The sequence below is a fragment of the Meriones unguiculatus genome, chromosome 2, assembly GCF_030254825.1.
Source record: "Meriones unguiculatus strain TT.TT164.6M chromosome 2, Bangor_MerUng_6.1, whole genome shotgun sequence".
In the NCBI taxonomy this organism is placed as follows: domain Eukaryota; kingdom Metazoa; phylum Chordata; class Mammalia; order Rodentia; family Muridae; genus Meriones; species Meriones unguiculatus.
Window position 1 is genome coordinate 9,483,738 of NC_083350.1, and position 25,199 is coordinate 9,508,936.

General features: G+C 45.2%; 1 protein-coding gene across 3 annotated transcripts in view; it reads left to right on the top strand.

Moving 5' to 3' along the window:
* Positions 1-25,199, top strand: part of Ctdp1 (CTD phosphatase subunit 1) — a 62,003-nt gene that overhangs the window by 26,852 nt on the left and 9,952 nt on the right. Inside the window, exons 11-12 of one of the 3 annotated variants that reach the window (XM_021640064.2) lie at positions 1,795-1,955; positions 9,746-9,883. In XM_021640064.2, coding sequence (XP_021495739.2) covers positions 1,795-1,927 — 133 coding nt within the window. In that variant the 3' untranslated portion in view covers positions 1,928-1,955; positions 9,746-9,883. Of the gene's footprint in view, positions 1-1,794; positions 1,956-9,745; positions 9,909-22,855; positions 23,044-25,199 lie in introns of those variants that run through there. The other 2 variants (XM_021640063.2, XM_060376994.1) reach the window with 2 other exon arrangements.

Consider the following 25,199-nt stretch of genomic DNA (forward strand, 5'->3'; position numbering starts at 1 on the left):
CAGGTGGAGACAGGCAGATGCCTGAAGTTCAGTGACTGGCCAGCCTGCCTGAGTCAGTGAGAGGCCTTGTCTCAAACATGCAGAGTAGAGGATGACTGAGAAGATACATGTCAGCCTCTAGCCTCTACACACACATGCACATACATGTGTGAGCATGCTCACACTACATACATTATATCAAAGGCCAAAAGAATGCCATTGCCTCAGATGGGTAGCAATGGCAAGACATCTGTCCACCACTCATACCTGCCATCTCGCCACTCTCTGCTTGTGTGACACATGGCCATGGAGTAGAGCCAGGGGCCACAAGGTGCAGAACAGTGGACAGTTGGAAGTTGGAGGTCAGGGTGGAGTGGGAATGTTTTAAAGAATCTTCTAGCAAAGCTCCATAGCAGAGAGTGCTGTAGCAGAAAAAGTAAAACCATGTGGTACCAAAGAGCTTAGAACCAGGAGAGGTAACATGGAACTTGTTGGCCGTGGGTCTGGGCACATCGTTTGATGTGGGACACACATGCACCCAGTTGTGAAGGCAAGTGTGGTCTCGGGACTGAGCTAGATTCCTGGAATCCACATGGTCAGTGCATGTGTAACTAACTAGGTGACTTCAAGAGGAGCCAGTGACAATGGAGAGAGACAAAGCATTCGGGTTGTAGGGACTGGGGAGGTGTGATGAACACTAGCCTCCATGTATCACTAAGTACAGAGATTCCATTCCAGTGCTGCCTGTTCATTCAAAAGTGAAATGTGCTTGTGTTTTGCTGAGGGTGTCTAAATGGGTTCAGCATTTGGTTGAGCTCTGGCAATGTTTACTGAGAGTGCATGTCCTTTCACCCAGGTTTTGCTTTAGGATCTGTGGCCTAGAAGTAAAAGCAATAGTCTGAGGACAGTGGAGTGGGGTGCAATATTTGGAACTCTTTAGTTTCTTTCTTGTCACAAATAATCATAAAGCTATCACAAAAGACAATAGATGGTGTTAGGAACAGCCCCCATGACCAGCCAGGCTGTGGCTGTGTCTGCCCTAATGTTGCTCTCTGAGCTGGTGTGTGCTGTGAGACCATAAAGGCTGTGCACTGATAGGAAGGGACACGGGGAGTTGAGGCCACTGTGGCCTCCAGGATCTGAGAGTCAAAACCAAGACAGGGGAGGACCAAGCAGGAGCCTGGTGACTACAGACTTCCTTTCTATTCTAGATTGTTGACTTCTTCTAGATTGGCTCAGCCAACAATAGCTGTGGAGGGAATGTGCCTTGATTAACTGAGAGAGGCAGATGGGTATGGAAACGGGGTGAAAAAAAAATGGAAACCTCAAAGCAGGATTCCGGGAAAGTGTGGACATTTCCTGGGGGTAGTAGAGGCTGGGCACAAGAGCCTCTCAGTCCCTATGAAGTTGGGACACTCACTCCAGAGCTATACGAACCCCCCTCTGGAGATTTTGTGCAGGTCCCTTTACATGGCTGTACTAGGGCAAATCACTGGTTCTAAGTGATGGCTCTGTGGAGGTCCGAAGGTTGGGGTTGAATTTTGAAGTTCAGATCTGGGTCTTTCTAGGGCCCAGTCCTGTCCTGCCCAGTCCTGTCCTGAAGCCATCTCACACCTGATGGATGCTCCGAGGTTTTGACTTTCGTGTCAGGAACTGGGAACACCCTAAGAATTCCCCTTCGAGCACAAAGTCTCAGTGGTCAAGGGGTGCACATTTCTGTTGCTGGCTGTTCTGCAGTGTTATTATAACCTGATAAGGGGCAAGAAGGAGCTGTGCATTGAAGGCTATTTCTGAAATTCAGTTTCTAAATTGCAGTTGGACAGCAGTGCTTCCAGAATTTAAAGCAGCCACAAAGTCAGTATGTGCTGGTGTGCACCTGCGCAACACCTGTGCAGTCTGCTTTCCACGCTGCGGAAACCAACTCAGCTTCTCATTTATTTTTCCTTAAATAAAAAGCAAAGGCACCTTGTCTTAAGGTGAGTACAGTGTTAGGTACAATATATTTTTTTTTAATTATTTGACTTTGTTTGAAGTGTGTGTCAGTAGACTAGGGATTTCCAAGACAAGTGAAAAGTAATTAAGTGTTGTCTGAAAATAATTTGTATATGGTAGGCTGATCCTCAGCAAAAGCTTTAATGTGGCACCAGAGAAAGCCGTGTTCAGTGTGGAGCTGCCTCCTGCAGCTGTAGGAACCAGTCTCTGGCAGTGTACGACGCCAGGGAGGTGACTTTGGTGACATTTTCTTCTTTCAAACCTGGAAACATCTTGTGCAGCCTAGATGCCAACTTGTCTTGGTACATAAAAGGATGAGAAGGAGTCATCAAGTGTATCAGTTGTGTAGACCTTACGAAGGAAGGTGGCTTTGTATACCCGCACCAAGATGGCATCTTAGCCTAATTCACTTTGCAGGCTGCTAGGTAACCTGTCAGGTACCCATGCTTTTCTCATAGGAGTGCACAGGAAACTTATAAACACTGCAAGGTCACGGTGTCAGAGCCGCTTACTCATGACCCTGACTTCAAAACTGATGAACTGACGAATCTACATAAGGAAAATGGGGGCCTTGCCTTTATTCCTCTCTGCCTATGTGTCTGCACACAGAGATCTGTTTGTCTGGGGAGCCAGGAGCACCCGAATTCAGTCCTTGTGGGTGTTGTGTCCACTAAGGAATGGAGCTGACAGATCTGATCTCACCTTAGTCAGAGGCACTCTGGCAGGACTCCTTTTCTGGGTGAGGAAATCTAGTGTGTTTCTCCTAACACCACTCTGTGGAAAACTCCCTTCTGATTTAAACTAGAGACTTCTTCCCATACTTGTCAGACTTTGGCTGACTCTCATATGCTGAGGCACTGAACAAGTAAGTGTGTTCTGCCTCAGCTTTCCATGTTGGTGGTTGGCACCTGGTGATGTCTCTTTTGTAGTCATTCTCACAATTACAGATATCCACAGTGGCCTTGGAAGCCAGTCTACAGTGTTGGCTGTAGAGAGTCCTTGGGCCCACCCCAGACCCTCAGCATAATGGCATCAACCACTCTTCCAGCCATTCTACAGCTTGTGTGGCTCCTGCTTTGCCTGTCACAGGACTCCTGTGTCTGCTGGACTTCCGGGATTCAGCCTTGTACCTCCGTCCTGGGCCTGGAACTCTCTGTAGACCCATTGTGACAGGGCGCTTGGCAACAGCACCAGGTGCTGTCCTTAATGATCATTGTCACCAGGCTGCGAAGTTGTAAGTTTTGCTTTGTATTTGTTGGCTAAGAATACAGTTTAGTCTCCCAGACTTGTCGCTGAGTGAAGTCAGGGCCTCCTGCAGGCACCCATTAATGACACTCAGGGACAGTAAATGGTGGTTTGAGAGCAGGCTGTGTGTGGTTAGTGGATTATGTCCATCTGATTGCCACTCTAACTTGTTGTCTAAAGTAGAGTGAGAGGCCCCCCTTGGCCTGACTGAACTTGCTAAGATGACAGAGGTCCTGTCTGGAAGCTAGAGCCTAGGAAAAGGCCAAACATGGCTCTCTGAGGGACACTGAGCTATGAGCATTCATTGAATATGCTTAATTTGGGTGAAATAACTGGCTTTGCCCATTCTCTAATTTTTTGGTTATTACTGTTAACATCTAAGTCTTTGTTTTTCATTTAAATGAATGTTTTTCTCAGCCATCTGTACGTTTCACCTTTCAACTGGGCCTTTGATAGAATAATAAGAGTTTTTACTGTGTGAATTTTGTGATATTCTACTTACAGCTTTTCTGTTTGTGAATTGTGTTTCATTGTTGAGATTATTACTGACAGCCTAGCCCTCAGATTTCCCTAACCATTTAATTCTGTTTCTCTAACCATGTTTTATTCTTACCATTTATATATACTTAAATAAGTTCTGTTTTGTGTCAGGTTTGGGTTTTTTTGTTTTGTTTTGTTTTGTTTTTTGGAAGGAGGGTGTTATGATGTGGGGGGGGGGGGTGCACACAGGAATACATGTGGAAGCCAGAGGTTAGTATCCCATAGTATCCTCATTTGCTCTTGACTTTATAGTTTAAGACTGAGTCTGAGCTCACCAGTGTAGTAAGCAGGCTGACCAATTAATTCCAGAGATCTCCCTGTCTGTCTTTCCAGCACTGGGATTAAAGGAGCATTTGTGACCATGCCAGACTTGTACATGGTTCTGAGGACCCCAATTCAGACACTCATATTTGCATGACAAACACTTTTCTGAGTCCTCTTCTCATCTAGAGTCACTTTCTTTAGAAGTTATGAGGTCTTTTGTCAGCCCCCTCTCACCCTACAGGTGCATGAGGCCATGGGGGATTGACCAGTTAGTTTTTTGAGACTGTCTCACTTTTTAGACCAGCGAGGCATGGAACATGCCATCTTCCTGCCACAGCCTCTCCACTGCTGGGATTACAGGTATGCATCACCACACCCCACTAAAATACCCTTGATCTTCATTTGCAGTTGTCTCCAAGTCAAGCAAGTACATTTCTCTGGATCTCAGTACATTTTCCTGGCTCAGTCTGTTCCACTGACCTCAGGACCTAAGCACCTTTCTTTCAGTCTTGAGTGGAGTATTGTCTTGTGGATAGGTTGTTGAGAGCTGTAGGGTTTGGTGCATCCTCCTTATTACACTGGGGACCGTGTATCTCCTTCCCTTCAGTAATGGAGTCTCGTTACTGATGGCTGTGGATGTTGTCAATGACTATGTGTATTATGAACTAGTATGAACATGTGGTTTTCTTCTTGAACCTGCTTCTATATGGGTAATTACCAGGTTTGGCTTTTATTAAATTTATGTACTTGTTTTTAGGAGGGAAGGCGTGTGGCCTTGGGGGATATACCACAGAGCGAATAGGGTCGTCACAGGACAACTTACAGGGGTGTGTCTCACCTCCTACCACGTAGGTCCTGAGGATCAAACCCAGAGTTAGGTCAGCAAGTTTGGTAGCACCTTCATTTGGATCATCTCCCTGACCCACTGATTGGTTTAAAACAAACAAAAAAAAACAAAACTTATCTTTCAACTCTTGTAATGGAACTATTTTTATAGGTTTGGATACATTGGCAGACAGACCAGCTGTGAGCCTGTGACACATTTCCCACTCTATGCATTTTCACATGCTTCACAAGATGGCTTGAGTAGCGACCTCTCCTTTTCCTTCCTTCGTTGAGCCTGTGGAGAGCTGGGACCACACTTTTGAATGTCTTTGTGTTTCAGTGATACTGACTAGACTTCGGGTAGGCCTTCTTGGGCCCTGATACCAGAAATCATTTCTGTTTTTGCATGTCACTCTTGTTGGAGACCGCTTCTAAAACCCAGTTATTTGCACTTGAGAAGTAGAAGCAAGAGGATCAGAAGTTCAAGATCATCCGCAGGCCAGCCTAGATATACTCTTGTCTTCAAAACAAAACCAGTTATTTAACTTACTGACCTGTGATTGTTCCCTTGTCTTCAGCTCATGGTGTCTGGTGTCTTCCTCTTGCTTGCTTGCTTTCTTAGTATGTTTGTTATAGCAAACATATTGCAGTGCAGTTCAGGAGACTCCCTCAGGACAGGGTCTTCTGTGGTGTCCTAACCTGCTGTGTCCTCTGGGGGAGGGTTCTAGCAGGCTTGTGACCTGTGAGTGCATCAGAGTCCATTCCTTTCCACAAGGGAGGCCAATGGTGGGCTCGCTGTCCCTTTGTCTGTAGCAGTCTTAACTCCATTCCTGCTAGTTATATTGCACTGTAAGGCTGCAGGCCAATGGCTCCATTTCCTAACGTTGGAAGCATCTGATCCCTCTGGTTTCTGAATTTGCTAGGCATGCTAGGCTTCTTCCTATGGGAATAGGAAAGCATCTTTCCTCACACTGCTTCCAACATGCTTTTTGTTTGGTTGGTTTTTTGTTCTTGTCTTTAATTGCAAGTTTGATCACTGTGTGTGCTGGTATGAATTTTGAGAGTGTGGAGTAAAGGATTCCTTCAGCCTCTTAGTTAGGTTAGGGACATTTCTAGCCATTGCTTTTCTGGTTCATCTCTGCCTCTCTTGGAAGTCCTCTTACCTGAGTTTTCAGAGCTGCCATCATCCTTTCCTCTCACAGTTGTGCTTTCTCTCTGTCCAGTCAAGGGGATTTCTGTGAGTTTGACATGTGAGTTTACTGCATTCCCCCCCTTTTCAGCTTGCTACCACGCCCACCTTGTGTATTTGTTTTCATTATGCTTCCATCTCTTAGCTGTCCTTCAGTCTTTTCACCTTCTGTTTTTTGCTAGGGTTTCTTTTTTCCCTCATCTCTTTCAGATGTATTTGTAATTGATGGTTTAAGTCTTTTTGTCTTTGTAAGATAAAAAGGTCACCTGGGAGTTGACAACCCTCTGTTGATTGCCCTTTCCATCAGTTGGAGGTCTTCTTATTCCTGTACAAGTAATTCACATTGAAGCCTGCCCACTTTCCCATCACATTAAGAATCTGGGTCTGGTTTATCCTCCAACTGACAACTGATATTGAGGTGGGGGAGGGGTGGCATTGTGTGCTTCTTCTGGTGCCGACCATGTAATGGGCTTGTGCTATAGAGAGAGATGTTAGACTGCAGGCTTTCTACCTGAATCCTCCCTGCCTTCATTAAGATGCCACAAGCAGGGCAGCAACTGGGTATTTGCCTTGTGTGGTTAAGAGTACAATTGATACTGTCTAAAGATCATTATCAGTTAATTTAATATAACATATTAAACCATTGTCTGTTAACATTGTAAATAAAGTTACTTCTTCAAATTGAGAAGCAGTATAATGGGAGTACTTTTCATTTTTATGACTCTGTCATACTTTCTCTTTTGGGTTTGGTTCTTGGAGTAACTGGCCTTCACGTAAGGGCGCCCTTGGAAGAGCAGGAACTCAAGGTACTCCAGGAGGTCCCTGGGAGCTGCAGCATGGTGATTGCAGTGTCTTACAGGTCCATTTTTCATGCACCCAGAGCCTGTTAACCCTTCACAGAGCTCTCTTGGCCCTGTCAGACCCAGGATGGATGTGAGCCAGGGATGGCCTTAACAGTGTTGACCTTTGAAGATCAACAGTCAGCTTTCAGTAGAGGTCTTTTCTGACGTTCAAACTTGGTTGAAACCATTAGACACCTTTACAAAGAAGCATTGTACATTTATTTTTAGTAAAAGGAAAACTCCTGTGATCTTTTTCCCTGTTTATCTTTGAAGCTGTAGGTGTTGGGAGTAAACAGTTCTGGCTATAAATGTGGTCAGTCAGATGTCTGGGGCCCTGTTGCTATACCCAGATAGGAAGTGTGGTGAGGGAAGAAGTTCTCTTCAGGCACTTGGTACTCAGCATTGGACAGCAGCAGCTTGTGGCAATAGGTGGCACCTTCTGGTACTACCTACTGTTCTCTGCAAGCCTTAGCTGTCTGGGTTCTTCGACCTCCAAGTGTTTATAAAGGTTCTGCAAGTGAACAGCTCCCTGTAGGCCTAGGAGAATTGGAATTCCTTAGATATTGGTAGCAGTTGGCATTGGAACTTCATGCAGGCTTACATGCCAGGTTCCCTAGCCCTTGACAGCAGCTGGTATTGCATTGTCCAAGCCTGGGGTGGCTTAGACTCTAAGGGCTGAGCAACATTCTAGAAGTCATTTAGCTACCAAGGCCCATGGTCTCTCTCTGTAGTGCTGTATAGTCTCTTCTTTAGCCTCAGTTCTCCCCTTGTTTCTGTCCTGGCTATCCTGAGCTCTTCAGCTGCCAACCTTACCACTTTGGCAACTCTGTGTACCAACTGTTCAGCTGTCACTGCCACTCTACCGCCTCTACCCTGACTATGACTATGACCCTGCTGCCTTTGCTACTTTCTTTATCTTGCCGCTTAGCTCACTCTCCTAAAAGTAAGCAAAGATTAAAGAGAAGCCTAGTGTTGTATCACAGGAGATCATTGCCCATCTAGCTCACCAAGTGAGCCCGTCATCCTGTTCTTTAAAGCCAGAGGAGGGGGCTTTCACAGTACTCACAGCACTACCCTTTGGTATCAGTCGGTAAAATCTCTGGTAGGCTACCAGGAGACGTGTTGTTCCTTGAGTCTAGGTAGAAATTGTTTTAGGGTCACCTAGAGCTTACCAGGGCCTGGCTTGTGATAGTAAAAACTCTGGTACAGAGGGCTTGAAACAGGACCTGGGACAAGGAGCTGAGGTTGCTAGGAGCTTGTCCTACAGTGTCCACGGAGTGCTCAAGAATGGCCGTGCTGCATAAAGATAGTTCAACCAGCTGACAGTTTGAGTTAACCAAAGCAGCAAGGGAGAGTCCAACAGCTGCCAATAAGAGCCTGCTTGTCTCAGCCCCCAAATCCTTGCTTATTTACAAGAAAATAACATGAGGAGTTTGTACTGTAGCAAGTTTGTGAACACTGATAGCAGTGCTTAATTGTTTTAAGAGTCACCACATCTGTTTTATAAAGGCAGTGTTGGGCTTCGGCCACGCACATCCTGATCATACTTTCTGCTGAACTGTTTGACTATAGTCAGACTGAATTAGGCATGTGGAGTCTTAATTTTTGAAAAGTAGAGACTGCACTTTTTCAATTTCTGGGTAGAAAATCGTTTACCCTCATTTAATAATACTTGGTTAGCCTAATAGAGCTACTTTTTAATTTTGTGGTTTTGAGTTAATGCTCCATTATTCTTTATTACATATTTTGTGTTTATGTGTGTGCTCGAATACATGTATGTGTGTAGGTAAGCATGTATTATGGCATCCTTGTAATTGTCAGAAGACTTGTAGGTATCAGTTCTCTCCACCATGTGGATCCTGAGGATCCAATTCAAGTAGTCTGGCTTGGCTGCAAGTATCAGCTGTGCCATCTTGCTGGGTCCTACATTTTTCTTCATGATAGTGAAGTCTTGTCACCTCCATGGTGACTGTGACAGGCAGCCTGGGACCCATCATTGCCTGGGCAATGATGCTCGTCTTTACTCCATTATGGTGCTTGTCTCACTCCTTTACCTGGGGAAGGATCTGTTCTAGAAACAACTGTCTTACTCTCTAGCACAGGCTGCCCTCAGACTCACAACAGTTTTCCTGCTTCTGCCTTCCAAGTCCTAGACTGTGCATGTGAGCCACTGTGCCTGGTGCACCATGAGTTTTGACATAACCTTAAACATACATAAAATACACTCAGTGAAGTTTGTCGCATCTAGATGCACATTGCAGACAGAAGCTTTTTCACTAAGTTTGCCACTAACAATACCAGTTTAACAGGGTGTTGGGGGGTCCCAGGTCAGAAGTGTCTTTGAGGCTTGAACTTGGTCCTTGCAGCTGATTGTTTACTGTGTACAATAATCTAATGTTTCTTCCATGACCGTTGTAAGCAGATTGATTCCCCTCCATTGATAGCTACCTCCTTAATTCACCATTCCTGTCTGTGCTCTGAAGAGAATGTAAATGTCACTTTTGTTTTCTTTTGTGTCATATGATTCTTGGCTTTACTCGAGGTAAATGACGCTCCCTGATGATTTCTAGCAAACCGTTTGTCTTCCTGTAAGTTTTGTGCTCAGGTCAAGATAGGTGATACCCCATAGTCACAGTGGTTTCTCTTTAAAGCAGCTGGGTGTGACCAACGACATGGCCGTGGAGGAGATGCTGGGTATTCTAAACAAGCAGAGAGAGCAAGTGGGCAGAGTGGACAGGGCATCTTGTCTTTCCATCTTGTTTGTTCTCTGTGTGTGTAGCACTTCGTCTAAGAGTCAGGTGTCTGCTGCAGAGTTGGAAAGGTGCTGTGGAACTGCTTTTTTCACGCGGGACTATAACATTCCTTTCAGAGCTGTTCAGCCACATCAGCAGCAAATGTTTGGCGAAGAGCTGCCAGAAGCTCAAGATGGAGAACAGCCTGGCCCTGCTAGAAGAAAGCGACAACCCAGTATGTCAGAGACAATGCCGCTGTACACTCTCTGTAAGGAGGACTTAGAGAGTATGGACAAAGAGGTGAGACTGCTGCAGGCCCTGGTTCCAGAGCCCGGTGTGCACGAGTGCACCGCAGACCCTGCTGGGCTTCCTTGCAGCTCAGGCACAGGTGTGAGCCGGCACCTGCTTTACTACTAAAAGTGACTTGTAACCATATGAAATGATGTGCGGGGTGTTTGGCAACAAGAACACTTAAGCCCCTGTTCCCAGAGCTTTGTGATAGTGTCTGCAGATGTTCCAAATAGTCAAAACAAGAGGATGCTTCTGGCATTTTGTGGAACAGGAGCCACAAGTGCCTTTCAGGATACCCTGCTAAGGGAGCAGTACAGACAGAAAGTTGATGAGATTCAGAATCAGAAACCCTTAATTATGTTGTATTCAGTTGAACAAAGATATTAAACACATGAATTCAGACAAATTAAGACCAGTTTCTTCTGTCACTTTTACACCACTAAATAGTTTTAGGTACATAATGTGAAGTTAGTTTTTCTGGATACTTAGTTTGGGAAATTGAATGCCAGGACTATAGATGTATTTTAATTATAGCCTAAATGCTGGGACAAGAGGTGGGGATATATCCTTTAGGCCTAAAACAAAACTGTCATAGGTCGTGTTGTCTGTATTCACATGTTCTTCTGTATACAAGCCCTGGCTCAGCTCTGGCTAATCCTGTGCCCTTGGCCTTACCCATCTTCTTCTTGGCTTTCTGACAAAAGCTTTTGCTGCAGGGATTTTGTTGCGTAGTTTGTACAGTGTCATTGCTCTATAGACTGCTTTGAGAGGACCACTGTAAGAGAGGAGCCTCAGGTCATGTGGACAAAAGCTGCCCTCTGCACTTTCCCTGCAGCCTCAGTTGAACCCAGTCTACCTGGCACTGCTATACTGTGAGGACAGAAATGTTCTATTTCCATGGATCATGTAGCTGAGAGCACTGAAGGAAGAAGGCATGGTTTTTATTTTAGCAAAAGCAAGAAAATACAAGAATTTATTTTCAGGATGAAATCTCATCAGTAACTCAGATCTTCTCACATGATAGCTTATTTCTAAACTCTTTACTGTTTCTCTGTGTTTTTTAACTTTAACTGTTTTCATTTCATGAGACGGTTTTTCTCAGCCACTGCTTTTCTGTCCTCAAGGCCAGTTGGCTTTTATCTAGGAACAGTGCCTGCTCCCTGCAGGCATATTTCGCTCTCTCCATCCTGGGTGCTTCCATGTTCTTGTTTCCCTTCTGGCTTCCTGGTCTGTCACAGAGGACTTCCTCTGCAGTCCGTTTGACATAGTTGGCCACACTGTTGGTGTTTATTTACTTTATGAATAAAACCAGAAACTTTTACTTACTCCAGAATCTTGTCCTTTGAGCAATAAAAACCAGCCTTAACCCTTAGCCTCAACTCTGCAGAAGCATGTTCCTGAGGAGAAGGGGGCTAGAGCTGTGGCTTCTCGTGCATGGGGTCTTGCTAACTTGAGGGGAAGAAGACTGGGGGGCGTCACATCCCTAATCACCCTGTGCTGGCTTTATTCATTCCTGGGTTCTGGGCCCATAAAAGAAAACATCCCTGTCCTCCAAGATAGCAGCCAGGCTTCCCCAGGCTTAGGCATATGAGAAATGTCCTAGCTTTCTGAATTTTGTACATCCCAGATCAGCTTGGACTGTTTTTCCAGTCTTCAGGGGGAAGGAATGGGTGACAGTCTCACAGGATCTAAGTACCAGGCTATTCTCACATGCCTCTGGCCACATCCTCATCCATTAAGTATTGATATGTCACATGGGTGCTTGGGTTTAACTATCTTCTGTATCAGTGTCTGTCCCTCTCTCAGCAGACACTGAGATGGTAACCACTCTCGGACCACCTTGACCCAGGTGACTTCATCTTATCTAACACATCTACAAAACCCCTACCTCCAGTGAAACTGTAGACACACAGACCAGAGCAGGGCCTTGTGGGGGTGAGGGGCACAGGTTTGGGAGAGGCAAAAATCAGCCTGCTTGATAGGCTATCACAGGAACTTGGAGTTCTTTCTTTTGGCAGAAACACATCACATCCTTCCCTGTTGCTACCTGGGTGCTTTCTCGGATGAACTAGAGCAGGGCTTTTTCCCTGAGAAATTTTAACCTGCTTTTTGGAATAGTCATACAAATCAAAGGCTTACTTTTAGTAAAATCATGAAGAAATTTATTTTAAAAAATTATTTGTTATACATATAATCTTGTCACTTACTAAAGGTGAACACAAACTTGCATACTAATAAGATGCATGTGCTTATCTGAGGAGTGTTCGTGAATACATTTGTTGCCCTGTACGTGGAGGCCAGAGGACAGCCTTGGACAGTGTTTCTAAGGTGCTGTCCACCGCGGTTTTTGAGACAGGGTCTCTCCTCAGTTGAGACCTCACCAACTGGGCTGGGCTGACTGGCCATCGAGCCCAGTGGATCCGCCTCTCTCTGCCCACAGAGCTGGGATTATAATTGTGTACCACTATGGCTGGCTTTTTTGTAGAAGCGTAATTCGGATCTTCAGGTCTTCATGCTGGCATAGCAAACAGTTTACCAACTGAACTGTATCCCCTGCTCTCTTTATATTTTCATCTAAAAGTTTAAATCTTATTTGTGAGTATTTGACACTGCAGAATACCAAACATCCTAAACATTTTTTGTATTTGTTGATACTTTGTTTTTGTAATCATAAATGCTGAGAATACTAGTTTACAAAAAATAAAAATTACATAAGACAGTAAAATAAAAAATTTCTGGGAAGTTATGTACTAATCCCAAACCTAAGTTCATTTGATAATTTTTGTTTGTGTGTGAAATTCAAGTCAGCAACTCAAACAGCATGTTTAAAAATAAACATTCTAATTCAATATAATAGAAAGATACACTAAGTTCATATTTCTTTTTCCTCACGAAAGCATTCTTTTTTTCTGTAAATGGTTATATTTCTGTAAGAGCTGAGAACTTTGAATGTACAGCAGCAATGCAGTCATGACATGCAGCAGTCTCAAGTGTGAGCCAAGGAATTTCAGGCAGCATGCGTTGGTATTGTGGGTAGTGGCATGGTACAAAATGTGCATGTTGTATGTTCGTAACTCTGCCAGTCAGTTTTAACTGCCATCTTGACACAACCCAGATTCACCTAAAAAATGAATCATAGTGGGGAGCTGCCATGGCTGGGTTGGCCTGTGGCCAGGTCTGTGGGAGTTGTCTTGACTGTTAATTGAGTTGGGAAGACCCACTCTGAATGTGGCCATTTGCGCTGAACCCTAACCATGTAAGGCTGAAGGACGTTAGCTGAGCACGGTGGCAGGCAGGCAGGCGGCAGAGGTGCATTCATTTGTCTCTGTCTTAGTGGGTGTGACTGGACTAGCTACATCATGTCTTGCCACCTCTACATTCCCTTCAACAATGGACTGACCCAGGATTGTAAGCTGAATAATCTCCCTCTCTCCTTAACTTTTCTTTGGTCGAGAAATTGTTACTGGAGAAGTGGATTTGTTGCTGCCATGAACCTGACCATGTGCCTTTTTGTGCCTTAGACTGTTTTATTGATGGCTTGTGGAGGATTTTGAAACTTTGGGCCGGAAAAGCTCTTGAGTGCTGAGAGCTTAATGGGCCTTTCTGGTAGGAGCTTGGAACATAAAATTGCTGAGAATAACGTAGAGAATAATGGAGCAAGGTTTCAGAGGGGAAACCGAACTTTTGTCCTTGGCTGGACTGGGGCTATTTGTGGATATTTTTGCTAAGAATCTGTGTGCCTGGGTCTGGAGAGTGGTTGTAACTGTCAAAGAGCTCAGCACCATTGAGGTAAAACTTCCCATGCTTCACTTGGATGACAGGAACACGTTTCTTCAGGGTCAGCACACAGAAGCTACCAAGGGGCCAGGCTACATACTTAGGGGAAAAAGGAGACTCAGAAATGAGCACTACTGTCCCTTTCTCCCTACCATGTCCCTTCTGCCTGACCTGGTGGGCAAAATCCCCACCCTTGTCACCCTCTCATTCCTGGCTCAATTCACAGAGGTTTTGATGCCATATTGCCCCAAGTCCAGATAACCTAATGTAGGCTCAGTGCCACCTCTTTGCGCAGGGAAAGCCAGTGCTCTTCTAAGCACTGTACTGAGGGAGACAGTCTCTGGCTAGAAGCACAGAGTAGTTATCCATTGCCCAGACAGCAAATTAGACATTGCAGTGGGCCAAGAAAGGGACAGCAGAAATGTGCGAAGTTAATAAAAGTTTCTTAGCTACTTTGTAATCCTGTGTCTATTTCTAGAAACATGTAGAAGCCAAAGATTCCTGATAATCCAGTGGAGTCCCAAAGGCAAAATACCAGCCTGGAAAGGAGTCAGGGCTACCTACAGGCTGTTTTTCTGTGTCAGAACAAGTGGGTTTAGAAGGTGTAGGCTGCTCCTTCACTGGTATCACTAGGTAGGTAACTAGGTTAGCTAGACTGCCCTGGCCTTATCAGTAATAAACTACTCTGTTAGTTGTTCTGAACAGTCCAGAGAATAATTTACAAAAGCCATAATTCTTACTTTGAATTTATTAAGTACACAGCAAACAAAAGTAGAAAAACAAATATTGCATAGCAGATAAAGAGCAGCAATAGATAATTATCAAATCAGGTACACAAAGCATCTAGCAGAGATGCCTGGAGAAATCCAGTTAAGAGAGCAAACAAAAGTTAACATCACCAAATCAGGTGTGTACAAACATGCAGCAGAATTCACCTGGGGAACCCTCATGGAGGCAGCCAGAGATTCTGATCCAGAGTTCCAGGTGAGGCAGGTGGACCCTGTGGATAAGGCTTCCAAGTGAAAGAACATATAGCATACAAGAGTTAGATGATGTCATCAAACCAGGTACTTACAATCACCTAGCAGCAATGACCTGGTAAGTTGAAACAGTCAGCTAGACTTCTTGATTGTTGTTCTGTCTGGGGAAGAGCTTCCTGTGGCTGACCTTCCAGTTTCCCATTCCCACTGTAGGCACATTTACCCCATAAGACAAATAATGCTAACCACTGTTAGAAATGGTTCAGCTACTCTCAAGGACATGGTGTTTTAACTCTTGAGCTGTTTGTTCTCTTCCCTTCCTGGTTACAGAGTTGAGGTGGACTAGTTCACCCTTAAATAGGAAATCTTGGAGGACACTTTGGAACAAATATGCTTGGGTGTAAGCCAGCTTCTCAGTGAACTTAAATAGCACATGCCACTTTTCCAGTCTAATGTACATACATTATTCAAGGCAGTTATAGCAAAGGGCTCTTCTCAGTTCTCTTAGAGGAGTATGAATTTGACAGCTTCAGTCAGTGTTTATCAGAGCCATGAGTTTTGTGCATTCTGCTAGTCTGACAGACCTCTTATAGTCAGAGAAAACCTCCCGTCTGTCCAGCCCATGGTCAGAATTTATACTCTGGCCCTAAGTTTGCCAGCCAGGAGAAGAAACAAGAACAGTCTAGGTACAACTATGTGGCCTCAGCCTCCTGAGTCCATGCTGAAAAGAAGAGAGAGACAGTGAAGCAAATCCCATTCCTCATTTGAGCAGAACCCAGCCATGGCCATCCTAGCTGACCTTGGGACTGGCTGCTGCAGTTCCCACTCCTATGATGTAGTTGTTAGCATGCTGCCACAATCCTAACCATCCCCAGCCATGGCTGACAATTGGGGTCAAGTGCCTGTGCATCCAGCCATAGCCAAGTAATTTAGAGAAACCTACAGAGCCACTGGAGGCCGCCAGGCCCACCTCTATCCCAGAGAGTCTACATGGCAGTCCTGTGCCCAGTAGTTCCCTCATAGGCAGTCAGAGGGAGGACACATGGCCCCAGCACAAGTTGACTTTTCCCCCCTGGATTTCATAGCAGGCACAGTGAAGCATCTCACTAAGTTATGTCAGGTTTCACATGAAGACCCATTGTAGTCCCTTGGGTTCCTTATATAGGCTCTTATATAGGTTCCTCATAGGCTCTGTGGAATTTTTTTTTTTTTTTTTTAAACAAGAGTTCCACATGGAAGATGCCTGTGTATCCTTTTAAGCTTGAGACACACAATCCCTAGTCATATCATGCAGGGATAGAGTCAAGCTTGGAGCAAGCTTAAGGGCACCTCCGTACCCCTGAGCTGCCTGAATACACCTCTTGGTGCTGGTGAATTGCCCCCAACTCCCCACCGTCTCTAAGGAAGCACTGAGTGCAGTGATTCCTATCCTGTGACTCGCCTGTTCTTTTAACTACTGAAGGTTACTTGGTATATAGTAAAACACCCAGTCTCTTCTGGGTGTGTGGGAAGAAGACCAGAGTTCCTGCTAAGATGCGACAGTTGTCATTCCTAACAAAGCTAAGGATCATTTGCCTTCTTCCTCTCCTGGTGACGTAGCTCTGTGCTGCCCTGTTTATGAAGCCAGGATGTGTATTCTGTCTTGATTTATCAGCAGGTTTTCTTTCCATTAAATGATAAAGCTCTCTCTCCCCCAAAAAAGTTCTTCAGTGGGTTTTTTGGGGTTTTTTATTTGTTTTGTTTTGTTTTGCAGAAATGTCTACTTTAAATATGGTTTCTTGAACTAGTGATCTGTGCAGCTCCACTGCTAACTTCACTCTTACTGTCTCTTCACTTCTCTGCCTTCTAGGTTCTAGTAACTGGGGTCCTCGAATACCTGGTACAGTCTCACCTGTGTGTGCTGTGGGCCCCACGGAGGAAATTGTGCAGGCAGGCTGTGTTCCCTGAGCATGCTCTGAGTGGTGCTCTTAAAGGAGGTTCTCATCAACTTGCTACCTTGTGCCCACACTGCCCCTTTTAATACTTCGAGGAGTCACTGCCAGCATGGCTCAGAAGCCAATCTGGCTTAATCCTTTGTTGAGTCTTCCTGGCACCGTGCTCTGTGGGCAGCACACGACTACTCCAGTGCCTTCGGCCAGAAGTTCTGGTCAGGCTGCCCTCAGGGGTTACAGCTTTGTGCACATGTGACTACACTGTTAGTCACTCGTAGTCCCACTGCACAGTGTCTTCTCTCACAGTAAGAAAGATTGAGTTCCTTGTTGAGGTGCTGGACAGCAAGCACGGCCTTAACCATGCTAGGCTTATGCTCTGCTATTGAGCCACTGCCGCTGAAGGTGATAGTTTGAAGATTGTTCTAGTACTGCATTTTTATTTATGGGAGAGGGGCATGCCACAGCATGCATATTGAAATCAGAGGAGAGTTTGGTTCTCTCTCTACACAGCTGACTGTCTGTTTTGATGTCCATAATCATCTTGAAAATATCTCTTTACATGTATCTGAGGACTGTCAGCGTCAAAGGAGGGATTGCCGATTTGTATGGACCCTCCTTAAATGATGAACATGTCTATGTGCAGAGCTGAGCAGGAATCTAACCCAGACTTTAAGGGAGTAAAGGAGACTGGCTACAAAATGAAGGCAGAGATGCCAAGCTTTTTATTTGCCCATTAGGCATCTGGTAGTGCCAGTGAAATGTCAACATTTTCATCAAAAGTGGCCCTTATGGTTTGAGAATTTGGTGGGGTCAGGGTGTAGCATACCATTACCTATAACCCTTGCTACTTTGTTAAGGGCAGTTCTGGTCCCAAAAGAACTACCTGCCACTACTCATTGCAGAGCTGGGGTTGAGGGTAAGTCTCTGAGGGAGACCTGGGGAAGGAATACCCTCCTGAGAACTGCTCGAGGGCAGCGGTGATCATCTGAGACCATCAGGGCTTGACACAGTGCATAGCATTATAGGGCCTCTGACATTGACTTTGAAGCCTTGTCTGCAGAAAGCAGCACAGATTTCATTTGCAAAGTCAGTGCTGTACACTGAAAGCAGGACTATGACAGTAAAGTGAGCAAAGAAACTTTAATTCAGCTTTATGTAGTCACTGAAAGGTGAACCATCCTGAGGTGACTGAAGAATAGAAACTACACGGAAAAACCAGCTCCATAAATGACACATGCAGAAAGTGCGGCAGAGCCACTGAAATCTACCAGTGGAACCATAGTGGGCAGGGGTGATGGAAGTGACATGGGATCCTCCAAGACAGAATCTCAGGAGTGATTTTTATCTTGAAGATGACTATGAGCGGTGGAATGGGATGGAAGGAACCTTGGAGTAGTGCTGACCATGAGCCTGAAGGAGGAAGGTTCTAGAAGAAATGATGGCTCAAGAGTGTTTGAACTGCGGAGGAGGCAGACAACAGCCTCCTAATACAGAGCAGTCTGGCCAGGTGTGTCAGCTTCAGGTCCCAGACTTTCCTGAAACTTTTTGTTTACGTCAGAGAGACCATGAGAAGGTGTGTTTGCTCTCTCTCTCTCGCACGCGGTGTGTGTGTGTGTGTGTGTGTGAAAGGTGGGTCGGTGTCTGTCAAGCCGTCACCAGCCAGGTTTGTGCAGTCCACCTTAATCTGTTGTGTAGAATCTTTGGGGAGTAAGGCTGGAAATTTTCTCAAGGATTGGTTGACCCCATGGACTTCTATATACCAGGAAAAACTTGGGCAGTTATTTGTCAAATTTTAAACACTTCTTTTTACAGTGGCCTAAACTTTTTTGTATTATTATTCCCAACCTTCTGTTTGCTGCTTTGTGATTGTGTCTTGTGATCTGAGTAGGGATGGCCCACATCTTCTGTTTTGTTGTTGTTTTTCACATCTTCTGTTTTGTGGTCTGTCTGTTTTATACTCACTTGGACAGCAATGAAACTGGGAGAGTTTACTGATTTGTGCTTTCCAGAGTGATGTTTTTAGAAAAACTAGAGAACTCTCCTATGGTTTCATCTTTGTTTTAGGGAGCAAGTTAGCATTACTATTGTGGACAATCTGTTCATCCTTAGATTATTAATAAGTAGTTACCTTTTAAAAAAAAGTCAAGGGTGACAGTACCTGAAAAGAATGATTTTAATATTGTGATAATGAAGCAGAGACAGATACACTGTCATATTTTCTTGCTTACCTACTTGTGGGATTGAATCTTTGAAAACTATGCTGTTGGGTCAGGCCAGTCAGCAAAAGAAGCAGGGCAGGTGTCTGCACTAGCCACGGACAGGAACAAAGTCACCTGGAGCCAGGGGCCAGGCTTGTCTCCCATTGGTCATGGTTCTCCTTCACCCCTCCCCCACCCACCCCTGTCTCCTTGAAGACTCGCTCCTCCTAGATAAGGAACATGCAATGAGTGCTTATTAGTGAGAGCAGAGTGGGTTGCTTTACTCACACAGTGTGATGATTATCTGCTGATTACCCCTGTTTGCACCAAAACCTGAACATTGCCATTGTTAGAGTGGGTTTGTTGTTCTGAATTCAGCAGTCATCTAGTAAGTGCTTATACATCAGATCTGCTTCCTTTCTCTTTATAACACTAATTGATCGCTGTTTATATTTGATTTATGTATAATCAATTATTCTTTGCGCTAAGATCAGCAACAGTAGTAATTAACACTAAATTGGAATTCGTCTGGTACACTGAAAAGCTCCTCAGCTGTGACTGTGCACCATTTGATGATTAGTTTTCACAAGGCACAGCAGACATGCAGAGGTTGTATTTGGGTATGTTCTGTTATTAAACAGCAGTCATTTCTACCTCTTGTCAACTTGTGACTGGATCTGAGACAGTTATCCTAGTTAACCAAGTCCTTAATTGTATGTTCTTTTTGTAAGCTGTTTAGTCAGGAGGCATCACTGAGCTACTTGGTAACAGGATATCCTATATAGAATGATGATGATTTAAAAGTTCCTTATCAGGTGTTTGTGCTTGGTTTTGATTTTTTTTTTTTTTAAGTTGATAAATGTTTGGAAGAATGATCCTGTGTCTCTCTGGTCCTCTATTTCCTGAAAGTGTTGGTCTCTGGGTATTTAGTGAGATAGGGGTTATTGCATGTAAAAGCTTATGTGTGAGAAAGACATGGTTATCTTTTGTTTTTATCTCCCTAGTGTAAAGAACTTTCTGGGGTTTTAAAGTATAATTTGCATAAGTCATTTTTAGAGCATATGTGCTGTCTACAGCCAGCATCTGTGTGACAGTTTTAAATCCTCTTGAGCAGTTTCAGAACACCTCAAGTTTGTTTTCCAAGTTTGGGATTTTTCATGTCATTAAAGTTTGTCTTTGGCCTTCAAAGTGTTTTCTGTTCATAAAAATAGTTTCTGAGTTCACATGATTCCCCTTAAATTACATTCCACCATTGTGTTAGTTTTCTGTGCTGCATAATAAGTACTGCAGATGCAGAAGCTTAAAGAAACCTCTATCTTTCCTCTGTCCTGTTCCCAGGGTCAGGAGTCAAGTACTGGGAGTAGGGTTTTCTGTTGAGCCTCGGAGCGTTCCTGTCGCCAGCAAGCTCAGTGTCCTCCCAGCTTCTGGTGGGTACAGGTGGATTTCTCGCTGTTGTAGGAGTGAGGTCCTGAGGTCATGAGCTGCCACTCTCTGTTTAGCATGATCACTAGGCCTCTGGACCCAGTAGAAGAGTCTCTTCTAGGCGATCAAAACAGCCTTGTGTGAGACTATCCACCATAGGAATGGCAAACTCCTCTGTTGTATTTGGGCTTGGAGACAGATCTCTTCTGTCTCAATTAAGTGCTTGCCTCCCTCCTGACCCTCAGGAGCCCACCACTGAGACAGTTCCAGCACCATTCTGTCCGTACAATACAAGGCCTTGTCCAGCAGCAGAACCAACCTAGCCCAGACAAAGAAGAATGACGTATAGGGGTCTTGAAAATAACTGTGTGGTAGTGGCTGTTCATGACACTGAATCATGGTTTGTGGCATATGCCAGGACCTGTGACTGATGGACATTAACTTTCACAAAAAGAGGAGACCAGGACAGTCTCAGGAAGCAACAAGTGAAGTTGTGGAATGAATTCCAGACCGTGAAGTCAGCTTGTGTTAGCAGTGTTGTGCTTTAAAGATGTGAGGCAGAGTCCTGAAATTCTATGTGGAGTCCTCTGTCCTTTGCAACATCATCAGGAAACTTCCAGAAAAAAAAGCATCTATAAATACATTAGCTTTTCTGTCAGAAAGTTCTACTACTAGAATGTTGGTTCTTTGGGACAAGAAAATAAATGCATTTGTGTGGCTTCCAAATCTGATGATAAAAGTTTATGGTTAATAGAACGTTTTCCTTGGAGCTCATGCCCCTGGTCTGTCATGTGAATGGTGGCATTTTAAGGTAGTCCTTGTCCTGTTTGTGAAGCTGATACGGAGCCATTCCCTGGCAAGTTCTACACATTCATCCTCTGGTTTCCATGCCAGGCTAGAAGAAGCCGTGTCAACCTCTTGCATGGCACTACTGTGACAAAGGGAGAAGGGCCACGTAGGACCCCGGGCTTCTGGGCTAGCTGCTGTACTCTGGCCCTGTGCTCAGGTGTCGCTGTTGCCTTTGTGCTCTCAACCTCCTGCCACACTCCCTGGCTCCAGTGTTGTGGTAAGACAGAGTCTGAGACAGCCTGTCTCCTGAAATTGACTAGTGGACCCCCATGTATTCTGTATTGATAGACACAGTAGCATTTGATAAGCTGTTTGCCGCCTTTTTTTTTTTTTTGAAGATTTGAGGATTTAATTCAATATATGTTGAATTTTTTCCACATATATACATAGATATATATAAAGAATATAAGTATATATAATTTTTTTGTCTGTTTTGGAGACAGGGTTTCTCTGTATATCCTTAGCTGTCCTAGAATTCACTCTATAGACCAAGCTGGCCTCAAACTCACAAAGATCTGCCTGCCTCTGCCTCCCAAGTGCAGGGATTAAAGGCATGAGCCACCACTGCCCAATATGTAACTTCTGTTACATATTTTAAATTGTTCATTACAGATAGTTTTCAAAAGGCACTTGAGACACTTGGAAATTTCATGTCATTCTTAAACAGAAGATTGATTGAAATGAGGCCACACTTGGTGTATGGCCCCAATTGTGGTTTCACTTTTAAGATGCTTCTCTAGGTCTTTAGCCAGCCAGCAGTTAATGCATGCTCAGGTCAGAAATGTTTGAAATGCCTTTCTGGTTGGAATATAAAGTCAACCACACAAAGACCCTGGTGGCCATATATATCACCCAGGTTGCCCCTTGGCCTGGCAAAGCTACTCTGTGGGTAGAAGCCCCTATCAGGATGGATGGGCAGGATCCTATCGCATTCTCATTGCTGAAACTCAGTCGGCCACATCACTGGTGAGCAGCTGAACTCAGCCTCACTCTACCCTGCATCTCTTCTTTGCATCTCTACAGTGTAGGAGAAGAGCTGAGAGCTTGAGTTCTGGAGCCAGATTGTCAAAGCCAGGGCCTGGCTCTGCACAGCATCAGGCCCCACATGCACAGTAGAGTAACACCGGGCACTTCACTGTAGTGTTGGACCCAAGTAAGGTTCCCCAAATGCCCCCTTGTTGCCTGTCTTCTGTTTGCCGTGCCCTTCCCACAAGTTCTTTGCTCCTGCTACCTCACTTGCCTCTGCAAGAATCCCAGGCAGGCAGGCCTGTTCACATTGTTGTAGCATCACCCTCATGTCATATCCGCAGGTAGAGGTAGGTGGGAAAGAGAAAACCCAACTGAACCACTGCCTTGCAACACAACTGCACTCCAGAGTCCAGTATCTAGGAGCCACTTTGCCCTGGCAAGTACACACTCGGGTATGGGTCTCGCCAATCTAGAAAATGTGAAATGTCCAACCACTCACAGGCAATCTGTCAGTGCAGTGTGTGAGAACTTAGGCCTGTGAATGGAAGCCACCATCCCTTCTTTGGACCGATGTGTTCAAGCTCCACGGCAGTTAACAAATTAGTCTCAGTACACCCCTGCTCTTCTGCTATCATTTAAGCTTACTTTCAGGCCCCCGTTTTCAAAAAGAAAGCAGAGCTAAACCTCTCGCTCCCTGCAGAATGCTGGGTATGCAGGGCTCTGATTATGCCCTTGTATAGGGATAGTGTTTGCAGCCCTTCCTGGGCGAGTTTGGATCAAGTACTCCTACAGAAAGCTAACTTGAAAATCACTGACTCTCCTCTTTTTAGGTCGATGACATTCTTGGAGAAGGCAGTGACGACAGTGACAGTGAGAAGAAGAAGCCAGAAGACCAAGACAATGAACAGGAGAGAGCACCGAAGCCCAGGAAGCCCAGGGCACCAGGGATCCGAAGAGAACAGCCTATAGGTTTGTCCTCGTCTGGCGAGAGGAGCACCACTGGCATGCGTGGGCCCAGGTAAGAGTGGCCAGAAAAGAAGGGTTTCCAGGGGCTAGGCAGTAGGGACCACATGGGGGAGGAAGTCCAAGGGAAGGCAAACAGTAGGCAGCCCCAGGCCTACACACTTCCTTTGAAATGCCAGGTGTCATGTAGGTCACTGTCACTGAGGTCTGCAGTTTGTTCTGGGTTTCATGTTGATGTCATTTTCACAACAGTGGGAAGAGAGAAAAAAAACCTACTTGGCCTGTTTTGGTGTCCGTAGGGCAGTCGCTTTGTCTGACCGTTCACGGGAACTAGATTCTGACTACATGTTCTCAGTTCTACACTGAGATGTCTGACTGCCCCACCTCAGGTTAGCATATGAGATGGTAAGGGTGGCACCTGTGGGGTTGGAGAGTGTCCTGAGGTGCACCCTTGGCCTTGCTTGAAGCATGGTCCTTATGTTCCAGGAGCCTACCTTTGAGCCGCTGCCAGTGGGGGTGTAGCTTGCTCCGATTGTACTTTTAGAGGCCCCATCCCAGGGAAGTTACCTTGCCTTACCTTGTGTGTACAAGTGTAAACACAGATGAGGTGCTGCTGCTATAGCAAACTCTTCCTAAATATCAGGGATCGTGAGTTCCCAGCTCTGCTGTCACTGGCGGGCAGTCAAGTGGTAGAGCAAGACTTGTTACATGTCATTTTTGTTCCCTCATCTCTCACAGTTTAAGGCAGGATGCAGAGTAGTGTGGTGAGGGCCCTTTTAAATAAAAATACGGCTTGATCAGTATCAGTGTATGCATACACAGCCAATGGCATTTCTGAGGCCTCAGTGTCAGGGCAGCCTTACTGCATCCATGTAGCCTTGGTGGCATAGCCCTGTTGCCATAAAATATCCAATGAAAATGTATGTTACCATATTGGGGCAACGGGCCTAGAGGTATACATAAGACAAGGGTCCGCTACCCTCAGCGCTCAGCCTTTGTACGTGCACCCACCAAGCCCGCATGAGTATATCTGCTTCCTGGCAGAGAGAACCATAGTGTCTGTGTCCCTGTCAAAGAAGTCCATCACAAGAGCCATCTGACTTCTCGGTCCCATCCTTCTCTCCAGGATTGGGGTGTTGTCTTATTGTTGGAGCTGTCTAAGGTGTGGTCCTTACAGCTCAGAGCATGCTGCTGACCATACCACCTCACAACCATGCCTTTTCTTTAAGACCTTAGACATCTCATCTGAGAGAGACACTGAGCCCAGCAGTCTGGCAGGGCCTCAGTTGTACAAAGAAATGCACAAGATGTATCTGAAGGGTCTCCTTTAGAATTTGATTTCTGGAGCCTTCTCCCACCCACTCTGTGATATAGGAGAGTTGCTCAGCCTCCTGGCATCACCTTCAGAACCTGAATGAGAATAGCAACAGTACTGGTTGAGTCAGTCCAGGTGAGCAAACTACAAAACAATTAAGACCAGTGGCCTAGCCTGGATGAGACCTCTCGACCCAGAGGTGGCAACCCCAGGGAGGACAAGTAGTCAGAGTAACACTCCGCTAGGCCTATGGAAACACTTCCAGTGTCGTTTGTTTTCTTGTTGTTTTGTTTTGTTTTTCTACTGATACTGCAACATAGACTATGATAGCAGCATGTAGCCCACATTACTCTCAGGCTCTCTAGGGGGCAGGGAATAATCCTAAGAGCCCCACTTCATGATTTCTTGCCCAAGACCAGGCCCAGCCCATCAGCATTGTGCTTCTCAAATTTTGGAGGTCTCACATCTCTGCCAAGTTTCTAAGTAATTCCATTCCTATGTGAGATGAAGCGCTGCAGCTGAGGTGCAGGTTTGGTTTGTCATGTGGAGCTCTGCTTGGCAGCACATCCTGTCAGTTTCATGCGGCCAAGCTGTTCAGAATCAGCATCACTTGAACTTGACAGTGACTAACAGGAGGAAGGAGGCTGTATTTTGTACATATCCACCAAGAAGTGAGTCATTCTCCTCCCATAGCAGCACACAGCCTCACATTCTCTACACATGCCCTAAGGACGAGATCCAGCACAAGCTTGAAAAGTGTCTTCCACCCAGGTAGAATGGTCACACAGGTATAGCATGACCCTTCAGGTGTGGTCCTTCATAGCTCCCTTCCCTCCCAGCAAGAGTTTGTTAGTGGGAGTAGAAGGATATGTCATGACCAGCAGCTGTCAGATTTG